This window comes from Neoarius graeffei, chromosome 16 (genome assembly GCF_027579695.1).
Source record: "Neoarius graeffei isolate fNeoGra1 chromosome 16, fNeoGra1.pri, whole genome shotgun sequence".
Taxonomy (NCBI): domain Eukaryota; kingdom Metazoa; phylum Chordata; class Actinopteri; order Siluriformes; family Ariidae; genus Neoarius; species Neoarius graeffei.
Window position 1 is genome coordinate 35,881,963 of NC_083584.1, and position 19,652 is coordinate 35,901,614.

Consider the following 19,652-nt stretch of genomic DNA (forward strand, 5'->3'; position numbering starts at 1 on the left):
GGTCCCTCCTCCCAATTTTCCCGCAGTACATCTAAGATGCCGCGTGGCTTACGCCCATATAATAATTCAAACGGGGAGAACCCCGTGGAGGCTTGGGGGACCTCTCGCACTGCAAATCACAAGGGTTCGAGCCACTTATCCCAGTTACGTGCGTCCTCACTTACGAATTTTTTGATAATATTTTTGAGGGTGCGATTGAACCGTTCAACTAAACCGTCCGTCTGTGGGTGATAAACGCTGGTGCGGATTGGCTTAATACCCAGTAGCCCATACAGTTCGCTCAGTGTTCGTGACATAAACGAGGTGCCTTGGTCAGTTAGAATCTCTTTTGGGATTCCAACCCGGGAGATGACGTGGAAGAGGGCCTCTGCAATACTGTGTGCTGAGATATTGCGAAACGGCACCGCTTCCGGGTATCGTGTTGCATAGTCCACCAATATAAAGCGGTACCCTCGTGTTGACCGATCTAATGGCCCGACGAGATCCATCCCAATTCTTTCGAACGGGGTCTCGATTAATGGTAGGGGGCGCAAGGGCGCTTTTGGAATGGCCGCTGGGTGTACTAACTGGCATTCGCGGCACACCGTACACCACTTACGGACGTCGCCGCGAATCCCCAGCCAATAGAATCGGGCCATTATCCGGGCTAGTATCTTATCCTGCCCGAGGTGTCCAGCCATGGGATTAAAGTGAGCCGCCTGGAATACCAATTCCCGGCGGCTCTTTGGAATTAATAACTGGGTGACTCGCTCTTTCGTCTGAGTGTCCTGCGTCACTCGGTATAATCTATCCTTCAAAATGGAAAAATAGGGGAAGGACGGGGTGGCGTTCGGCTGGAGCGTTTGACCATCGATTACTCTCACTTGGTCAAACACGTGTCGCAGAGTCTCGTCTCGCGATTGTTCCAGTGGGAAATCCGCGAGGGATTCCCCAATAGAAAGAGGAGGAGCCGGCGGCTCCTCACTCTGTCGCGGAGATGACGTAGACGGCTCTGCGACCGCAGCTCCAGCCAAAGCGACACCGGGACCCTCCCCTGTCAACCAGCAGGACCCACTCTTTACTAGGCGTGCCATTAAACCCTGAAATCCCGGCCAATCAGTCCCCAAAATTAAAGAGTGGGTAAGGCGAGGATTAACCGCCGCCTTCACTATGGATTTTGCCCCTCTGAAATATATGTGGACCGACACCAACGGGTATCTGTGAACATCCCCGTGCACACACAACACCTTCACCCCCTGTGCTCCCCCCAATGCCTCGTCTTGCACCAGGCTTTGGCGGATTGAGGTCTGATTGCAACCTGAATCCACCAATGCCTGATATGTAGCCCCTTGTACACTTACTGATATGCGATACGCTCCGGCCCGATCGAGGGCAGCTTCTGGCACGTTGGGGATCCGCACCACCGCCCCCACCTCCATAGCTGCGCACTGTTGCTGCAGGTGGCCCGGTTCCCCACAGCGCCAGCAAACCGGCCCAGGCCTTCCCTCTGCAACTGTGTTCTGGGGCTCACTCACCTGAGGGGGGGGAGAGACAGACACAGAAGGGAGAAACGGGAGGGCACCATGGGTGCGGCGGGCCGGCTGGGGTGGAGCCGGTCCCCGCCTCCGTGGTGGGGGAATGGGGCGAGGATGGGACACAGAAGGGAGGGGAGAAAGAGAGAGAGAAGAGGGGAGAAGAGGCAGCGTCGTTGGCCGTCCTGCCGCCGGAACAGCCGCCAAATGATCCTCCGCCAGTCCTACGGCCTGATCCAGCGACGCCGGGCGGTGGCACTGGACCCACTCCGCGGTTCCGGCTGGTAAGCGGGCAATGAATTGCTCCAGCACCACCTGATCGATGATTCCCTCGGCGTCGCGATCGTCTGCCCTCAGCCACCGCCAGCAGGCGTCCCGGAGTTGCTGGCCGAACACGAATGGCCGGCCGACTTCCTCCATCCGCAGCACGCGGAAGCGCTGGCGCTGTTGTTCGGGCGTGCGCCCCACGCGCTGGAGGACGGCCCGGCGAAGGTCAGCGTAGGCCAGCCGACGGTCGGCGGGAAGCTGTAGTGCGGCCAGCTGCGCCTCTCCCGTGAGGAGGGGGAGGAGGCGCGCCACGCGCTGCTCCATCGGCCACCCCGAGGCTTCGGCGACTTGCTCGAACAAGGTGATAAATGCCTCAGGGTCGTCCTGCGGGCCCATCTTGGTCATGGTGAGGGGAGACGGGCCCGCGGCCGGGGCGCTGGTGGATCCCGCCGACGCGAGGAGATGCCGGAACGCCTCTCGATCTTCCTGCTGGGCCAGCACCAGGGCTTCAAAGCGCCGCTCCTGCTCCTTTCGGAGCGTGACGAGTGCCTGGTGCTGGCTCTGCTGGGTCGTGGCGAGGGCGTGGACCAAGTCCGCGAACGGGGAGGATTCCGTGGGGCTGCAAGGCTGGTGCTCCACCTTTTCCCGGGTTTTGGCACCACTGTAGCGTGAATAAAGTGTGGGTGGAGCACAGAGGATGGCAGGACAACGTTTAGATGCAGAGGAGGCTATTTATTAATCAACTTTTCAGTCTGATTCAGCATAAGCCCACATACACACGCACACACACACTCTGCTTCCAGTCCTGGGTCGCGCTCCCTCTGCTCTCTCTCTGCCTCCTTAAATAGGGAGCGGTTACTGGGAAAACACACACAAAAACACAGGTTAACTACCGTCAGGTGTAGCGATTCTGCCACTCACCTTCCCTGGCTCCGCCCTCCTGTCACAGACTGGCGCTTGACCACGCCCCCGCTGCCACAAGGAGATACATGGATGTGGTGAGAGAGGACATGAAAGTGGCAGGTGTGGTAGAGAAGGATGCGGAAGACAGGGAGCAATGGAGATTAAAGATCTGCTGTGGCGACCCCTAATCAGGAGCAGCCAAAAGAAGAAGAAAGAAGGATATTAATAGCAGGTTATTAACCAGAACACTCAAACAATATTAATCAAACATCAAATGTTTAAAAAATACTAAACTACAAATTAATATCTTAACAAAACATAATTTAAAAAATAAAACATTATTATTATTATTATTATTATTATTATTATTATTATTATTAGTTTGACCGCTATACTTGTAAAATAGTAAATCCTAATAAAACATACAGTATAATGATAGCATTAAAATATCACACAAACAAACAAACAAAATATAGTTAAAGGAACATTTTTCAGACCACCCAGCAGTCTTGGATAAAGAGAAGCTAAGTAGCACCTCTTTGTGGTCATAATGCAGAAACACACCACTGAGAACCCTGGGAAGACTGATTGCAGGAAAGCCCCTGGAAGCCAGTGCTCTTTTCCATTCGCTCATCTTCACCTGTTCGACACCCCTCTGTGCAACACAGCTTGTACTTGCAAAAGTCTTTCTCTTAATGTTACTTCTCTTAGCATTTTTTTTCATTACATTTATTTAGATTTCTTGAAATGCACTACCACTCAGAAGTTTGGACACACTAGATTGAATATTCTTTAGGTTGATGAATTTAAAGGGGGGGGGGGGGGGGGGTAGTGGCTCTGTTATACTTTTGGATGCATTTTGCTGGTAAGTCAACCAAAAGTTCTTCTAAGTCACCAGCTTTATCTTATGTTGGGACATCTCTATCCTGATAGGAGAGCTCTCTTCTAGGAATACAATTCTCCATCACAGGGTATGAGGGCTTCCTCAGTGGTGTGATGTGTATATAAATTATGTAAATCATACACTATGGCTTTCACAGTCACTAGATCAACTGAAAGAACTGAAAACCTATGGGTGATTTTGACTGATGTGTTAGACAGTGCTTTCCACCACCATCATCAAAATACCACTTGGGAACATCATTTTTGAAGAATGGTGTTCCTCACTTCAGTACAGTTCCAGAAACTTGTAGAATCAATTACAAGAAGCATTGAAGCTGTTCTGGTAGCTCATGGTGGTCCAACACCATAATAAGATACTGTTGTTTTCTCCTTTAAATTGTTACCCATCTGTAGTATATGTTTCATGGTCTCAAAGACATTTTAAAAACAAGGCTTGGAATTGTTTCTAAGGAAAATATAACTAGTGAAGTGAATGCCCATGTATAAATTTACTTCTGAATAAAATTTTTTTTACTTACAATCTTCCCAAATGAGTCATTTTGGTGGTGGCACGGTGGTGTAGTGGTTAGCGCTGTTGCCTCACAGCAAGAAGGTCCGGGTTCGAGCCCCGTGGCCGGCGAGGACCTTTCTGTGCGGAGTTTGCATGTTCTCCCCGTGTCCACATGGGTTTCCTCCGGGTGCTCCGGTTTCCCCCACAGTCCAAAGACATGCAGGTTAAGTTAACTGGTGACTCTAAATTGACCGTAGGTGTGAATGTGAGTGTGAATGGTTGTCTGTGTCTATGTGTCAGCCCTGTGATGACCTGGCGACTTGTCCAGGGTGTACCCCGCCTTTCGCCCGTAGTCAGCTGGGATAGGCTCCAGCTTGCCTGCGCCCCTGTAGGACAGGATAAAGCGGCTAGAGATAATGAGATGAGATGAGTCATTTTGGTTTAGAAATTAAGAGAAGCACTGAGGGCTCTGTCTATTTGTGAACTTTAAGAAAAGCTTCCTGGGTGAAGCTCCCTCATGGAGCTCACATCACACATCACATCACATTATCTCTAGCCGCTTTATCCTTCTACAGGGTCGCAGGCAAGCTGGAGCCTATCCCAGCTGACTACGGGCGAAAGGCGGGGTACACCCTGGACAAGTCGCCAGGTCATCACAGGGCTGACACATAGACACAGACAACCATTCACACTCACATTCACACCTACGGTCAATTTAGAGTCACCAGTTAACCTAACCTGCATGTCTTTGGACTGTGGGGGAAACCGGAGCACCCGGAGGAAACCCACGCGGACACGGGGAGAACATGCAAACTCCGCACAGAAGGGCCCTCGCCGGCCCCGGGGCTCGAACCCAGGACCTTCTTGCTGTGAGGCGACAGCGCTAACCACTACACCACCGTGCCGCCCCCTCATGGAGCTGGTCGAGAAAATGTAAAAGGTGTGAAAAGGCTTAATTGATGTGTATTTCATAGTATTAATGTCTATTATTATTTGGAAATAATAATAATAATAATAATAATAATAATAATAATAACCTTTCTATGTGCAGACATGTCCAACACTGATCAGTAACATGAAGGCTTTTATTAAATGAATGTCAAATTTTTTCTTTATTTATTTTTACTATTATGTTTAAATGCAAAAATTGCATAATTGGGCTATAAATGTTACTAAGGCTAATGGTGTTGGTGCTATTATTTATTTATTTATTTAGCTTGACCTGAGTACTCTACAGTCTTATTATTCATTTTCTTCTTTTTACATTTTTATTCCCCACTTCTCTGTGGGGTCAATGTGGATAGGTTGAGCCAATAGGGTTAAGGGCCTTGCCCAAGGGCCCAACAGTGGCAACTTGGCAATGCTGAATCAGTAACCCAGAACCTTAACCCATTGACCTGAGTACTCTACAGTTATTTTCACTAATCAGAACAATAACCATGAAACCTATCTCAAGAGAATCACAGGCAGATCCATATAATCTAATTCTTTGCTCAGCTTTGAAATAAAACAGGTGAGAGAAAATGATAACAGAGTACATGCTATATGTCACATACTGCATGAATTGTAAATTACTGTTGAACTAAAATTTAATTCAACCATGAAGAGAGATAATGATATTATTCTGAAATAACAATGTAATTATCTTATACTCGCTTTATTTTCATTTCTGTCTAATCATGGAAATTGTAGTGTTTAAATGGCTTGAGTTTCCTATATATAAAAGTAAATCATATAGTACATGATTTACTTTTATTTATCAAGTGAACAAAGAAATAAAGAGCCAAAGTATCTTCGACAGTCTTCTGACAGGCCGTGTAAAGTACAGTGCCTATTTAGAGTAGCTGTGGCATTGAATAAGCATGGAGGGAATTCAGAACCGTTACTCTTGCTACAAGACATACACTTTGTGTGGCTCTTCCAGCCTCAAGTTAACTCTGTGTTTGCAGTAGATTTCAGTTACCCTTATGCTTGATGATAGCCAGGCTAGTAGGTCATGTTGTAATCTAGGTTACTGTTTAGCATTATTCAGGAGACAAGTCAAAGGCTCATCAATGAAGCTTACTTCATATTAACAAAAGTAGCATATGATGTTAATGTAGTACAATAGTATGATGTTTTGAACACAGCCACGGATCTGCAGCCAGTTGTCCCTCTGATTTTCCCTTGACATCATAGTGTCACATTTATCTGACTGCCCTTTTATAGATCCCAGCCGATACTTCTACTTTGTCATGAACAATAGGTTCTAAATTGCATGCTGACATTTATTTACATAAAATACTCTTTCTAGAGCCTCATTGGTTTATGTCAGCTCCCAGTAGACCTCTTTGTACATGCTCAGTTTAAGATGAGCTCTATGTTTAACTGGCTCATATTTCGTCCCTCCTACTGTTTATTCATAAATGTAAACAGAGCCTAAGTTGCCTGGGTGACTCGGCAGTCCGGGAGAAAGAAACCAGATGTCCTGTGTCTCTCCCTCACTTTCTGACTTCTACTGGCTCTTTCTCACTACTTGGATATTGCTCTGAGACTGTGAGGGAAAGAAACCTAATGATCGTGGTGAGTACCTGGCATCTTAATTTATTTCATACAAAATACATTCAAACAAATCTAGGTCACTGTAACATATAAGTAATTGTGTAGCACTTACACGGTGTAGCTTCAATCGTGCAAAAGCCTGACATTTGGCCTTGTTTGGTAATGTTTTGAATGAAACTTTGGCCAATTTCAGCCTAGGTCAAATTTGTTTAAGCAAACATACTTGAGATCTGTTTGAAATGTTGTTGATGCAGAAGGGAGGAAACAGACAATGGAAGAATTGCATGTACATTTTAGATATTCCTCATAATAAAGAAATCATGAGTGGTTGTTTGTGGTGGACTTTGTGTGAGTGTGAGGCTGGTGGAATGTGCCCATGGCTGGCAGCTGCTCTTTCTGAGGTCCCAATGAGCCTGCTGTTGTACCCACATTGACCCCATTTACCATGGACATGTTCTCTCAGACCATTTAGGGTATTGTAGTCAGTAATATCACATTTTCTCCCAAGGGTACACATGGAAAAAGTGCAGCTACAGTACCAACAGTACACAGCAAATTCCTCAGTGTTGAATTAACACTTTCAGAGTTAATTTGTGTCCAGTTGGACCTATATAAACACTCTGGGTGTTAATTCAACACTGGGGATTTTGCTGTGTACAGTACCTGTCAAAGGTTTGAACACAGCTACTCACTGTAGAACAATACTGAACACATCAAAACTATGAAATAACATATGGAACATGTATGGAATTATGTGGTAAACAAAAAAGTATTAAAAAACAAAATGTTTCAAATTTTAGATTCTTCAAAGTAGCCACCGTTTACCTTGACGATGTTTTGCACACTACTGGCATTATCTTAACCAGCTTCATGAGCAGAGGTGGACAAAGTACCCAACTTCATTACTTAAAGCAAATATGCAGAGCCTTTATTTTTAAATAAATTTCTGAGTGGATAGTATCTCCGTCCTTGACTCTTGTATGCTGCATAAGTGGGAATAAAAAATATATATTTTTTTGAGAGTTAAAATTGACCGCAAAGTTGGCATTCGAGCTACCCCGCTGAGCCAGCCAGCCCTGAGTGTGTGACGTCACAGCGGGAACCGGTTTTAAGGCCGAGGCCTTTGACAGCTATAGACCAAAGTCATATAAATAAAAATTTATGGTGAAAGTAAGAAATACCGTTACCAACTTGCTCAACTAAGACTGATTTGACTTCGTTGATTGTGGGTTGACTCTCATTAAAACAGGATAGGTGTTATAACTTATGCAACATACATGTACCGTACATGCATGCATTTTCACTGACAAAACGTAAAAGGCTAATTAAATAATCAGATGAACTGAGACAATCACATTCTGAAGCAAATTAAGTAATCTTATACCGGTAACTTAAACACACAATACAAGTTACATGTATTAATCTAGATGCAGGTAAGCGTGTTGTTTTTGTTATTTTGTATCCAAATGAGAGTTGCAGCTTACCCATCTGTGTTCTCGCTTCTTGAAGGCCGATTGTTTTGAAACAATCTGACTTTCAGTTGTTCATTCAGTTCTCTGTTCATTCGCTTCTTCCACATAAGGGCGAGATGGCAGCAATATCCAGCAGAGAAATCAGACGGCTGCTCCACTCATTCTCCATTTTCTCCATACTGAGTACTCCGCCATTACTGCTCGGCTCGGGCAATTACTAAAACCCAGGACGGGACAGGACATCACTGGTTTTAGCAACAACTGTGGGGAAGTCACTGCCCGAGCAATAATATGTCATGTCCTGTCCCGTCCCGTTCTGTCCCGGGTTTTAGCAACAACCCTCAGCTCACACTCCGGAAGAACTGGTACAACTGAACTTACTTTCCTTTTTAAAAATAAATAAATAAATAAATAAATACTTTCCTTTTCTTGTAGTTTTATTTAATTGTTGGTACTGCACCCTCTTTCAATACGGGCTTATAGCCAACGCTCCTCAACAGATCAGAGGTCTCGTACAAGCCCTCAGTAAAATGTGCAGAGCAGAGGAGAGACCACTTCGTAGGCGCCCAATGTGCTTGTGAACAACTCGCAAAACGTGTCCAAATCTTTGCAGTTTGAACATTCTTGGGCCAGGAATGCAACGTAAAGCCACCTTCTGTCATATTGCAGCACCTGCCAGCAGCACATCTACATGGCATGGCGATAAATTAGCTCAAAATGGAGGATCGGAGTTGCAGTCAGCTCTGTGTTTTAGTATAGCGTAAATGGCGATGAGACCGATAGCCTTCCCACTGTGACATCACGGATGTCAAGGTCATTCACTCAGACCGCTACCTATGTGAATCACTTTAATCGTAAAAATTACTATATTAGATTTATTGTTAACGCTTAAAACTATTCCTGTGCCATTCTTGAGGTCTCAAGGCATTTATAAACAAAAGTGAGGCCATGGTTTTGCATATCTGCTTTAAGTCAAAGTACAGATCCCACTGGTCAAATGTTACTTCGATACAAGTGAAAGTTGTACAGTCAAATTTTTACTTAAGTTAAAGTACTGAAGTACTTACTTTTAAAAATACTTAAGTATTAAAAGTACATTTTCTGTCAGTGCATTGTTGTATTATTGCCACAACGCTTACAAAACCTAATGCCTCTGAAATAACCGACTGGATTTACTGACTAACTTGTAGAACCTGTAGAATAAACACCTGGTAGAATGTTACAAAATGAAACACAACTGAACTGAAAAAGAACCATTGTCATTTTTTTTTAAATTGTAACACTCCTCCTCACCCCCACAAAGCAGCATGGTAGTGTTCTGACCCAGCTCTGGCACTGTGTGCATACATGTATGTGTATGCTAATCAGGAAGACAGTAGAATAGCTGTAAATGCAGCTTGCTCAGAAAATCTCATCTCATTATCTCTAGCCGCTTTATCCTGTTCTACAGTGTCGCAGGCAAGCTGGAGCCTATCCCAGCTGACTATGGGCAAAAGGCGGGGTACACCCTGGACAAGTCGCCAGGTCATCACAGGGCTGACACATAGACACAGACAACCATTCACACCTACGGTCAATTTAGAGTCACCAGTTAACCTAACCTGCATGTCTTTGGACTGTGGGGGAAACTGGAGCACCCGGAGGAAACCCACGCGGACACGGGGAGAACATGCAAAATCCGCACAGAAAGGCCCTCGCCGGCCACGGGGCTCGAACCCGGACCTTCTTGCTGTGAGGCAATAGCGCTAACCACTACACCACCAAGCCGCCCCAAGACCATCATCTGACATCAAAATAAAAAATTCCAACAATTTGTTGTGACTGACTACTACAATACTGTCCACCTCACAGGTCTCATGTGTGTGTGCGCACGCATGCATGCACGCATAAGTGTATGTTTTCATGCACATATGAATCTGCCTGTGGAATCATGGTGGTTTAACGTTAAGCTAATTAGTCATTGAAGCTCCACCTGACATGCTAGCAAACTCTTTTCAAACTCAATCATATTGGGTAGCTAACGTTACTAGAAAAGAAAGATTTCTACATTTTGTTTATTTAGCAAGATTATGCTAAAACATTTCTGAAAGCACTTCAGCTAAGTTAGCGTTATTCATGTTAGCGTAACTCTGTTTTTACATGCTAACTAACAGTGTCCAAGGTAACTAGCTATGTGTTAACATTAGCTGTGGACAAGGCGATGGCAACTTGTCGGGTAAATCCATAGAAAGTCATTTGACTAACCAGACTGCATAGCTGTTGCAACGTTATTGCTAGCTCTCAAAGCACAGACAACTTCATTGCAAGCTTTCTCTTGGAATAAAACGTTTATATCCCTCAATATGCTTCCGCAGGTTAGACGACGAGTTTTTGTAGGCGGTGATGTGCTCCGTTTTAGGCAAACAAAGCAAACATTTAAAACTAAACGACTCTTTATTCCTTTCAGAAAACTGAAACATGGGTTCTAGCTATAGCCATGGGTGTGTGCATTCCCCAGAAGAACCGCCTCCTTCTATTCTGCTATCAACTGATCGTGTTCAAATAATGCTGCAGAAAAATCAATGAGCTTGATTTTATCCAGTCTATGGACGTGACATGACCCTAGTGATTACTGATAGACTGTCTCAGTGTCACCTGCGGAAAAAACAATGATGTTTTAGAAAAGAAAAAAACATCCACTTTCAAAACCACTTGATAGTGACAAGTAACGAGGACCTTGACAGAAATGTAGTGGAGTGAAAAGTACGATATTTATCCTTCAAATGCAGTGAAGTTAAAGTCATAAGTTGCCAAAAAAATAATACTCAAGTAAAGAACAGATATTCAAAAAGCGTACTTAAGTACAGTACTCAAGTAAATGTACTTCGCTACTGTCCACCTCTGGAAATATTTATCAACTGATTGTGTTCAAATAACGCTGCAGAAAACTCATTGAGCTGGATTTTATCCACTCTATGGACTTGACATGACCCTCGTGATTACTGATAGACTGTCTCAGTGTCACCTGCGAAAAAAACAATGATCTCATCTCATTATCTCTAGCCGCTTTATCCTGTTCTACAGGGTCGCAGGCAAGCTGGAGCCTATCCCAGCTGACTATGGGCGAAAGGCAGGGTACACCCTGGACAAGTTGCCAGGTCATCACAGGGCTGACACATAGACACAGACAACCATTCACACCTACGGTCAATTTAGAGTCACCAGTTAACCTAACCTGCATGTCTTTGGACTGTGGGGGAAACCGGAGCACCCGGAGGAAACCCACGCGGACACGAGGAGAACATGCAAACTCCGCACAGAAAGGCTCTCGTCGGCCACGGGGCTCGAACCCGGACCTTCTTGCTGTGAGGCGACAGCGCTAACCACTACACCACCGTGCCGCCCAAAACAATGATGTTTTAGAAAAGAAAACATCCATTTTCAAAGCCACTTCATAGTAACAAGTAACGAGGACCTTGGCAGAAATGTAGTGGAGTGAAAAGTACGATATTTGTCCTTCAAATGTAGTGAAGTTAAAGTCATAAGTTGCCAAAAAAACAATATTCAAGTAAAGAACAGATACTCAAAAAGTGTACTTAAGTACAGTACTCAAGTAAATGTCCTTCATTACTGTCCACCTCTGCCTTGTCAAAAGTTAATCAGTGCAATTTCTTGCCTTCTTAATGCATCTGAGATAAAACAGTAAATAGTAAATAATAAATATACAGTAAATAGCCCTATTCTGCAACTGTAGTAATCCATATTATGTCAAGAACCGCTCAACTAAGTAAAGAAAAATGACATCCATCATTACTTTAAGACACAAAGTGCATTTTAATTAATAAAAATAAAGAAAAAAATTGAATCAGAAGGTGTATCCAAACTTTTGACTGGCACTGTATATTCCCAAAACCTGAGGATCAAGCTGCAGTTTGGCAGTGTTTGGACAGTGACCATGTGTCACTGGGTGATATGGGCCACAGTGAAGAAAACTTCAGCATGCATCATCTATAATTTACCCTCCTGAATAAATAGATGTAGATTGTGATAATGGACCACATGTAACTGTACAGAAAAAAAAGGTAAAATAGCTCAAATTACATTTTAAACATTTTGAAAGATTTTCTTCTGAGCTTTGGTCAGTACTTTATTTATGTCTGTAAGCTAATCATCAATCAGCTGTTCATTACGCTTGTGCAGCTGCTGCTAAATGACTGACATGCTTCTCAGATCTTAGATTCCCCTCAACCTCACCTCCTTGTCCATATACCCACAATCCATCCAAACATCTCTCTCATCACTGAGAATCAAGCAGGGAAGATTGCTGTGGGAACAAGTCAAAAATCAAGTTCTCTCATAACACATTCAACTCTCACCAAGTTTCTTTGGATAATTAATAGCCCTAAGCTTTCTTAAGGGATTGCTCTACTAAAAAGTTCCCAGAGGGACAGACCAAAAATCTCTTTAGGTTTAACCTTTATTTAAGAATGTACTTGTATGTAAATGCTGAAATTATGATCTAGCCAGTAATCCAGCACACACAAAAAAAATTATCCACAGGTAATAAGCTGAAAATGGCGGATGAAGACATTGACTTGGAGGAACCCTATGGGTCTCTGTCTGAGTCCAAGGAAAAGCAAGATCCCTTATTTATTGCGGAAGATGATGACTACTTTGAAGACTGTTTGGAGGAGATCGAGGCTGCCCTTGCTCTTCCTAGTGATTCCATGACCTATTCACAAAAATGTCAAGAAACTTTACATGCTGAATTTAATGTACTTATGAGACAGATGTTGGCACAGCTAAATGAATTCGAAGCCACCCATGAGACCAAATCTACTCTACCAGCTTTCTTGGCAGAAAGAGAGAACATTTTAGAAACAAGCTGCTTCAAGGATAGTGGCAAGTATGAAGACAATATTTCAGACACAGCAGAATCTATGACAGGAGTTGAGACTGAAGGCAGCACTGTTGAAACAAGACCAGGGCTGCCTGCAACCATGAAGCTAAAGGAGCTGGGGACAACATTTGAGGGCTGCATTGAAGAGGTCAGCCAACTAGAGCGCAGGAAAGAGGAGCTGGTGCAGGAGCTTCTGGAGCTAGAGAAGCCCATGGAGGAGGAGACTCATGCTTTGAGAAGTGAGCTGGAGGAGGCCCAGAGGCTCCTGTCCAAGACTAAGCTGCAGAGACAGAGTCTGCTGGATGAGATACGACTCTTCAAGAGACGCTTATTTGTTGCTGCCAGGGACTGTGCTCAGAGCCAGATAACCTTGGTCATACAGCAGAAAGAAGTGGAGCAGCTAAAGGAAGAACAGGTACTGTAAAATGTAAATGTTTGTTCTGCACACATACATTTTATCTCTCATATATATATATATATATATATATATATATATATATATATATATATACACAAAAGTTTGGGCACCCCTGGTCAAAATTGCTGTTACTGTGAACAGTTAAGCAAGTTGAAGATCAAATGATCTCCAAAAGGCATAAAGTTAAAGATGACTCATTCCCTTTATATTTTAAGCAAAAACAATTTTTTATTTTCATCTTTTACATTTTCAAAATGACAAAAAAGGAAAAGGGCCCAAAGCAAAAGTTTGGGCACCTTGCATGGTTAGTACCTAGTAACACCCCCTTTAACAAGTATCACAGCTTGTAAACACTTTTTGTAGCCAGCTAATAATCTTTCAGTTCTTACCTGGGGGATTTTCACACACTCGTCCTTGCATAAAGCTTCCAGTTCTACAAGTTTCTTGGGCTGTCTTGCATGCACTGCTCTTTTGAGATCTATCCACAGAGTTTCAATGATGTTTAGGTCAGGGGACTGTGAGGGCCATGGCAAAACCTTCAGCTTGTGCCTCTTGAGGTATTCCATTGTAGATTTTGAGGTGTGTTTTGGATCATCGTCTTACTGTAGGACCCATCCTCTTTTTAACTTCAACTTTTTTACAGATGGTGTGATGTTTGCTTCCATAATTTTCTGGTATTTATTCAAATCCATGCTTCCCTCGACCAGTGAAATGTGCCCTGTGCCACTGGCTGCAACACAACCCCAAAGCATGATCGATCCACACCCATGCTTCAGAGTTGGAGAGGTGTTCTTTTCCTGGAATTTGGCACCCTTTTTTCTCCAAACATACCTTTGCACATTGTGGCCAAAAAGTTCTATTTTGATTTCATCAGTCCACAGGACTTGTTTCCAAAATGCATCAGGCTTATTTAGATGTTCATTTGCAAACTTCAAACGCTGAATTTTGTGGCTCGGATGCAGGAAAGGTTTTCTTCTGATGACTCTCCCATGAAGGTCATATTTGTTCAGGTGTCGCTGCATAATAGAACAGTGCACCACCACTCCAGGGTCTGCTAAATCTTTCTGAAGGTCTTTTGCAGTCAAACAGGTTTTTTTTTTATTTGCCTTTCTAGCAATCCAACGAGCAGTTCTTTCAGAAAGTTTTCTTCATCGTCCAGACCTCACCTTGATCTCCACTGTTTCTGTTAACTGCCATTTCTTAATAACATTACAATCTGAGGAAACGGCTACCTGAAAACACTTTGCTACGTTCTTGTAGCCTTCTCCTGCTTTGTGAGCATCAATTATTTTATTATTCAGAATGCGAGGAAGTTGCTTAGAAGAGCCCATGGCTGTTGATTTTAGGGACAAGTCGGAGGAGTCAGAGAATTTATACCGCTTTGAAAGCTGCATCATCTGACCTTTCCTAATGAAGAATTTGAACAAGACACAGCTAAATAAGCTAATTAAGGTCTGGAACCTTGGTAAAAGTTACCTGAGAACTCAAATGTTTTGGGGTGACCAAACTTTCGCATGGTGTTCCTTTTCTTTTTTCACTCTCCAATTGTACAAAACAAAAATAATACACAAATCTTACAGAAAACACTGAAAAGAAATGTGTCGTCTTTACCTTTATGCCTTTTGGTGATCAGTTCATCTTCTGCTCGCTTAACTATTCACAGTAACAGACATTTCCAGTAAGGGTGCCCAAACCTTTGCATGCCACTGTATATATATACACACACACACCAATCAGCCATAACACTGTGATCACTGACAGGTGAAGTGAATAACATTGATTATCTCATTACAATGGCACCTGTCAGTAGGTGGAATATATTAGGCAGTGAGAGAACAGTCAGTTCTCAAAGTTGATGTGTTGGAAGCAGTAAAAATGCGCAAGCATAAGGATCTGAGCAACTTTGACAAGGGCCAAATTGTGATGGCTAGATGACTGGGTCTGAGCATCTCCAAAATGGCACATCTTGTGGGGTGTTCCCGGTATGCAGTGGTTAGTGCTTACCAAAAGTGGTCCAAGGAAGGACAACCGGTGAACCGGCGACAGGGTCATGGGTGACGAAGGCTCACTGATTCGCATGGGGCATGAAGACTAGCCCATATGGTCCAATCCCACAGAAGAGCTACTGTAGCACAAACTGCTGAAAAACTTAATGCTGACACCTTTCTGTTTTAGCCAGCATTAACTTTTTCAGCAGTTTGTGCTACAGTAGCTCTTCTGTGGGATTGGACCATATGGGCTAGCCTTCATGCCCCATGCGAATCAATGAGCCTTTGACACCCATGACCCTGTCACCAGTTCACCGGTTGTCCTTCCTTGGACCACTTTTGGTAGGTATTAACCACTGCATACCGGGAACACCCCACAAGATGTGCCATTCTGGAGATGCTCAGACCCAATCACCTAGCCAATCAATCCCTTGTCAAAGTTGCTCAGATCCTTACGCTTGCACGTTTTTCCTGCTTTCAACACATCATCTTCAAGAACTGACTGTTCTCTTGCTCCCGAATATATCCCACCCCTTGACAGGTGCCACTGTAATGAGATAAGCAATGTTATTCACTTCACCTGTCACTGGTCATAATGTTATGGCTGATCTGTGTATACATCATTAATTATCTCATGACTAATTCTGATCATCTCATTACAAAGGCACCTGTCTAGGGATGGGATATATTTGGCAACAAGTGAACAGTCAGTTCTCAAAAGTAATGTGCTGGGAGCAGGAAAAATAGGCAAGCATTAGTGGTTAGTGCCCATAAAAAGTGGTCCAAGGAAGGACAATCAGTGACCTGGCAACAGGGTCATGGGCACCCAAGGCTCACTGATGCGTGGTTGGGGAGTGAAGGCTAGCTTGTCTGGTCCAATCCCACAGAAGAGCTACTGTAGCACAAATGACTGAAAAGTTAATGTTGGCCATGATAGAAAGGTGTCAGAACATCTGACACAGTGCATCATAGCTTTCTGCGTGTGTGCGCACACACACACCCCTGTACAGCTATGTGTGCCAGCAGCTTTGTTCTTAACAGTTCCAGGAGAAACTGAAAAAAAAATGTTTATGGGTTGTATATTTCAGTTTTATTCTTTAAAGGTGTAGCTATCTAATAGGTTTCTACTTGGAAACCTTTCTGGAAGGGAAATCATTTGTAGTATAGAACCTTTAAGATTTACTCCTCAGTAGGACAAACCAAAGATCCATTTAGAGTGCTAGATGGATTTTTAAGTGTCCTAGTATACAGTATTCAGTTGGACTTAAAATATTGATGTACTCTCCTAAATTTTTTTAAATATACCATGTACCCAAACCATTTCACGGCAACGCGTCATGTCTAACGCTACAATGTCCTCTTCAATCAGGATGAGATGAAAGCCTTTGTTGAGAAGTTGATCAAAGTCATCGATCAGCTTCATTCTGAACACCAAAACCAAGTGCAGGTCCTACAAAACCAGATTGACAACATGACCCAGGAGTCCAGCAAGGACAAGGCACACTCATACCTGTCCCAAAGCCGACGTGCATCCCTCGATCTACAGCAGTACCTGCAGGGTGGAATCAAAGCACTAGAGGAGTGGTATGAGCCCAGACTGGTGGCCTTACTAAAGAGAAGACAAAGCAGCACTGATGCCTTATTAAAGTACAAAGAGCAGTGCCAAGAGCTGAAAACACAGCTGGGGCCCCTGAAAGAGGAAGCGCAGAGGCTGGGACTAGAGAGGACCCGAATGGAGGAGCGCATCCATCTAATGGAAAAGCAGCGAAAGGAAAATGTGGAGCAATACCGTGTATGTAGTTTGAGTCTGTATACATTTTGAATATGCCTACAGTTATCAATAGGTGTTGAGACAAATAGCTACAGTTAGGTCCATATATATTTGGACACTGACACAAATTTTGTTTTTTTTACCTGTTTACTGAAAGATATTCAAGTTATAGTTATATAATGGACATAAAGTCCAGACTTTCAGCTTTCATTTGAGGGTATCCACATTAAAATTGGATGAAGGGTTTAGGAGTTTCAGCTCCTTAACATGTGCCACCCTGTTTTTAAAGGGACCAAAAGTAATTGGACAATTGACTCAAAGGCACACTCGTACCTGTCCCAAAGCTTATCTCAATTAAGCAGATTAAAGGCCTGGAGTTGATATGAGGTGCGGTGCTTGCATTTGGAAGATTTTGCTGTGAAGAAAACATGCGGTCAAAGGAGCTCTCCATGCAGGTGTAACAAGCCATCCTTAAGCTGCGAAAACAGAAAAAAACCCATCCGAGAAATTGCTACAATATTAGGAGTGGCAAAATCTACAGTTTGGTACATCCTGAGAAAGAAAGAAAGCACTGGTGAACTCATCAATGCAAAAAGACCTGGACACTCACAGAAGACAACAGTAGTGGATGATCGCAGAATAATTTCCATGGTGAAGAAAAACCCCTTCACAACAGCCAACCAAGTGAACAACACTCTCCAGGAGGTAGGCGTATCAATATCCAAATCTACCATAAAGAGAAGACTGCATGAAAGTAAATACAGATGGTTCACTGCACAGTGCAAGCCACTCATAAGCCTCAAGAAGAAAAAGGCTAGATTGGACTTTGCTAAAAAACATCTAAAAAAGCCAGCACAGTTCTGGAAGAACATTCTTTGGACAAATGAAACCAAGATCAACCTCTACCAGAATGATGGAAAGAAAAAAGTATGGCGAAGGCATGGTACAGCTCATGATCCAAAGCATACCACATCATCTGTAAAACATGGCGGAGGCAGTGTGATGGCTTGGGCATGCATGGCTGCCAGTGGCACTGGGTCACTAGTGTTTATTGATGATGTGACACAGGACAGAAGCAGCCGGATGAATTCTGAGGTATTCAGAGACATACTGTGTGCTCAAATCCAGCCAAACCGATTGGTCGGCGTTTCATAATACAGATGGACAATGACCCAAAACATAAAGCCAAAGCAACCCAGGAGTTTATTAAAGCAAAGAAGTGGAATATTCTTGAATGGCCAAGTCAGTCACCTGATCTCAACCCAATTGAGCATGCATTTCACTTGTTAAAGACTAAACTTCAGACAGAAAGGCCCACAAACAAACAGCAACTGAAAACCGCTGCAGTAAAGGCCTGGCAGAGCATTAAAAAGGAGGAAACACAGTGTCTGGTGATGTCCATGAGTTCAAGACTTCAGGCAGTCATTGCCAACAAAGGGTTTTCAACCAAGTATTAGAAATGAACATTTTATTTACAATTATTTAATTTGTCCAATTACTTCTGAGCCCCTGAAATGAAGGGATTGTGTTTAAAAAAATGCTTTAGTTCCTCACATTTTTATGCAATCATTTTGTTCAACCCACTGAATTAAAGCTGAAAGTCTGAACTTCAACTGCATCTGAATTGTTTTGTTCACAATTCATTGTGGTAATGTACAGAACCAAAATTAGAAAAATGTTGCCTCTGTCCAAATATTTATGGACCTAACTGTATATAGCTCCTGAAGCAATGGTTAACTTCGGTTGCAAATTATAATGTACTAAAGCCATTTATTTATTTCCCAGGAAACAATAGACCGCCTTGAGGAGAGCAGCCGAGACCTGAAAACTGAACTTCGGATACAGATAAATAAGATAAAAGAGATGGAGGAACTCAAGAACAATCTGGCCAAGCAGCTATACTTCTATAGGCAAGTGTTCTCATTCATGTATGAACCTTATTTACAAATTACAAGATGAATTACCAAATACATGTATTTTTTTATTATACAGAGACAGCGTAGAGGGACAACGTCCACAGACGATCCTACCGATGAACGAGAAAACCTGATCGACGAAGGCAAACATGGTCTAACGTTGCACAGTTTGGTATTAGTGATAGAAATTATTGGTGTTTCTACAGTTTGGTCTGATTGTTTAACTCTTAAATGTAAATAAATCTCTCATTGTGCTGCCATAATGTTAACAGCAATAAACATGCATGTGGGTGCCCTTTATAAATATTCCAAAGCAGGCCAAAGGGAATATGAAATTTACCAGCACCACTTAACCTCTCTGCAGTGTCACATCAGCAAGGAATGTGTGATGGAGACTACCCAGATTTTTATCTACCCACTAACAGCTCAGAACTCTCTAGATGTACCTTCAGTGTTGATAGGGATGTGAGTCAGAGCAGAGGAAATAAAGCTTTTATACACAACAGTCCGAGTGCTAATGACTTGTTTTTATGACCACAAATAAGACGAGACATGAGAGAACATGGACATATTTGGGCACGATAGTAGAACTC

At 43.3% G+C, this 19,652-nt stretch overlaps 1 protein-coding gene across 1 annotated transcript; it reads left to right on the top strand.

Annotated features, from left to right (window-relative positions):
- Positions 1–6,515: 6,515 nt before the first annotated feature.
- Positions 6,516–19,564, top strand: sync (syncoilin, intermediate filament protein). The gene is made up of 5 exons (XM_060942846.1): positions 6,516–6,636; positions 12,627–13,381; positions 16,742–17,164; positions 18,929–19,053; positions 19,136–19,564. Exons 2-5 carry the CDS (start codon positions 12,641–12,643, stop codon positions 19,191–19,193), a joined length of 1,347 nt encoding a protein of 448 aa, XP_060798829.1. The 5' UTR covers positions 6,516–6,636; positions 12,627–12,640; the 3' UTR covers positions 19,194–19,564.
- Positions 19,565–19,652: the final 88 nt, after the last annotated feature.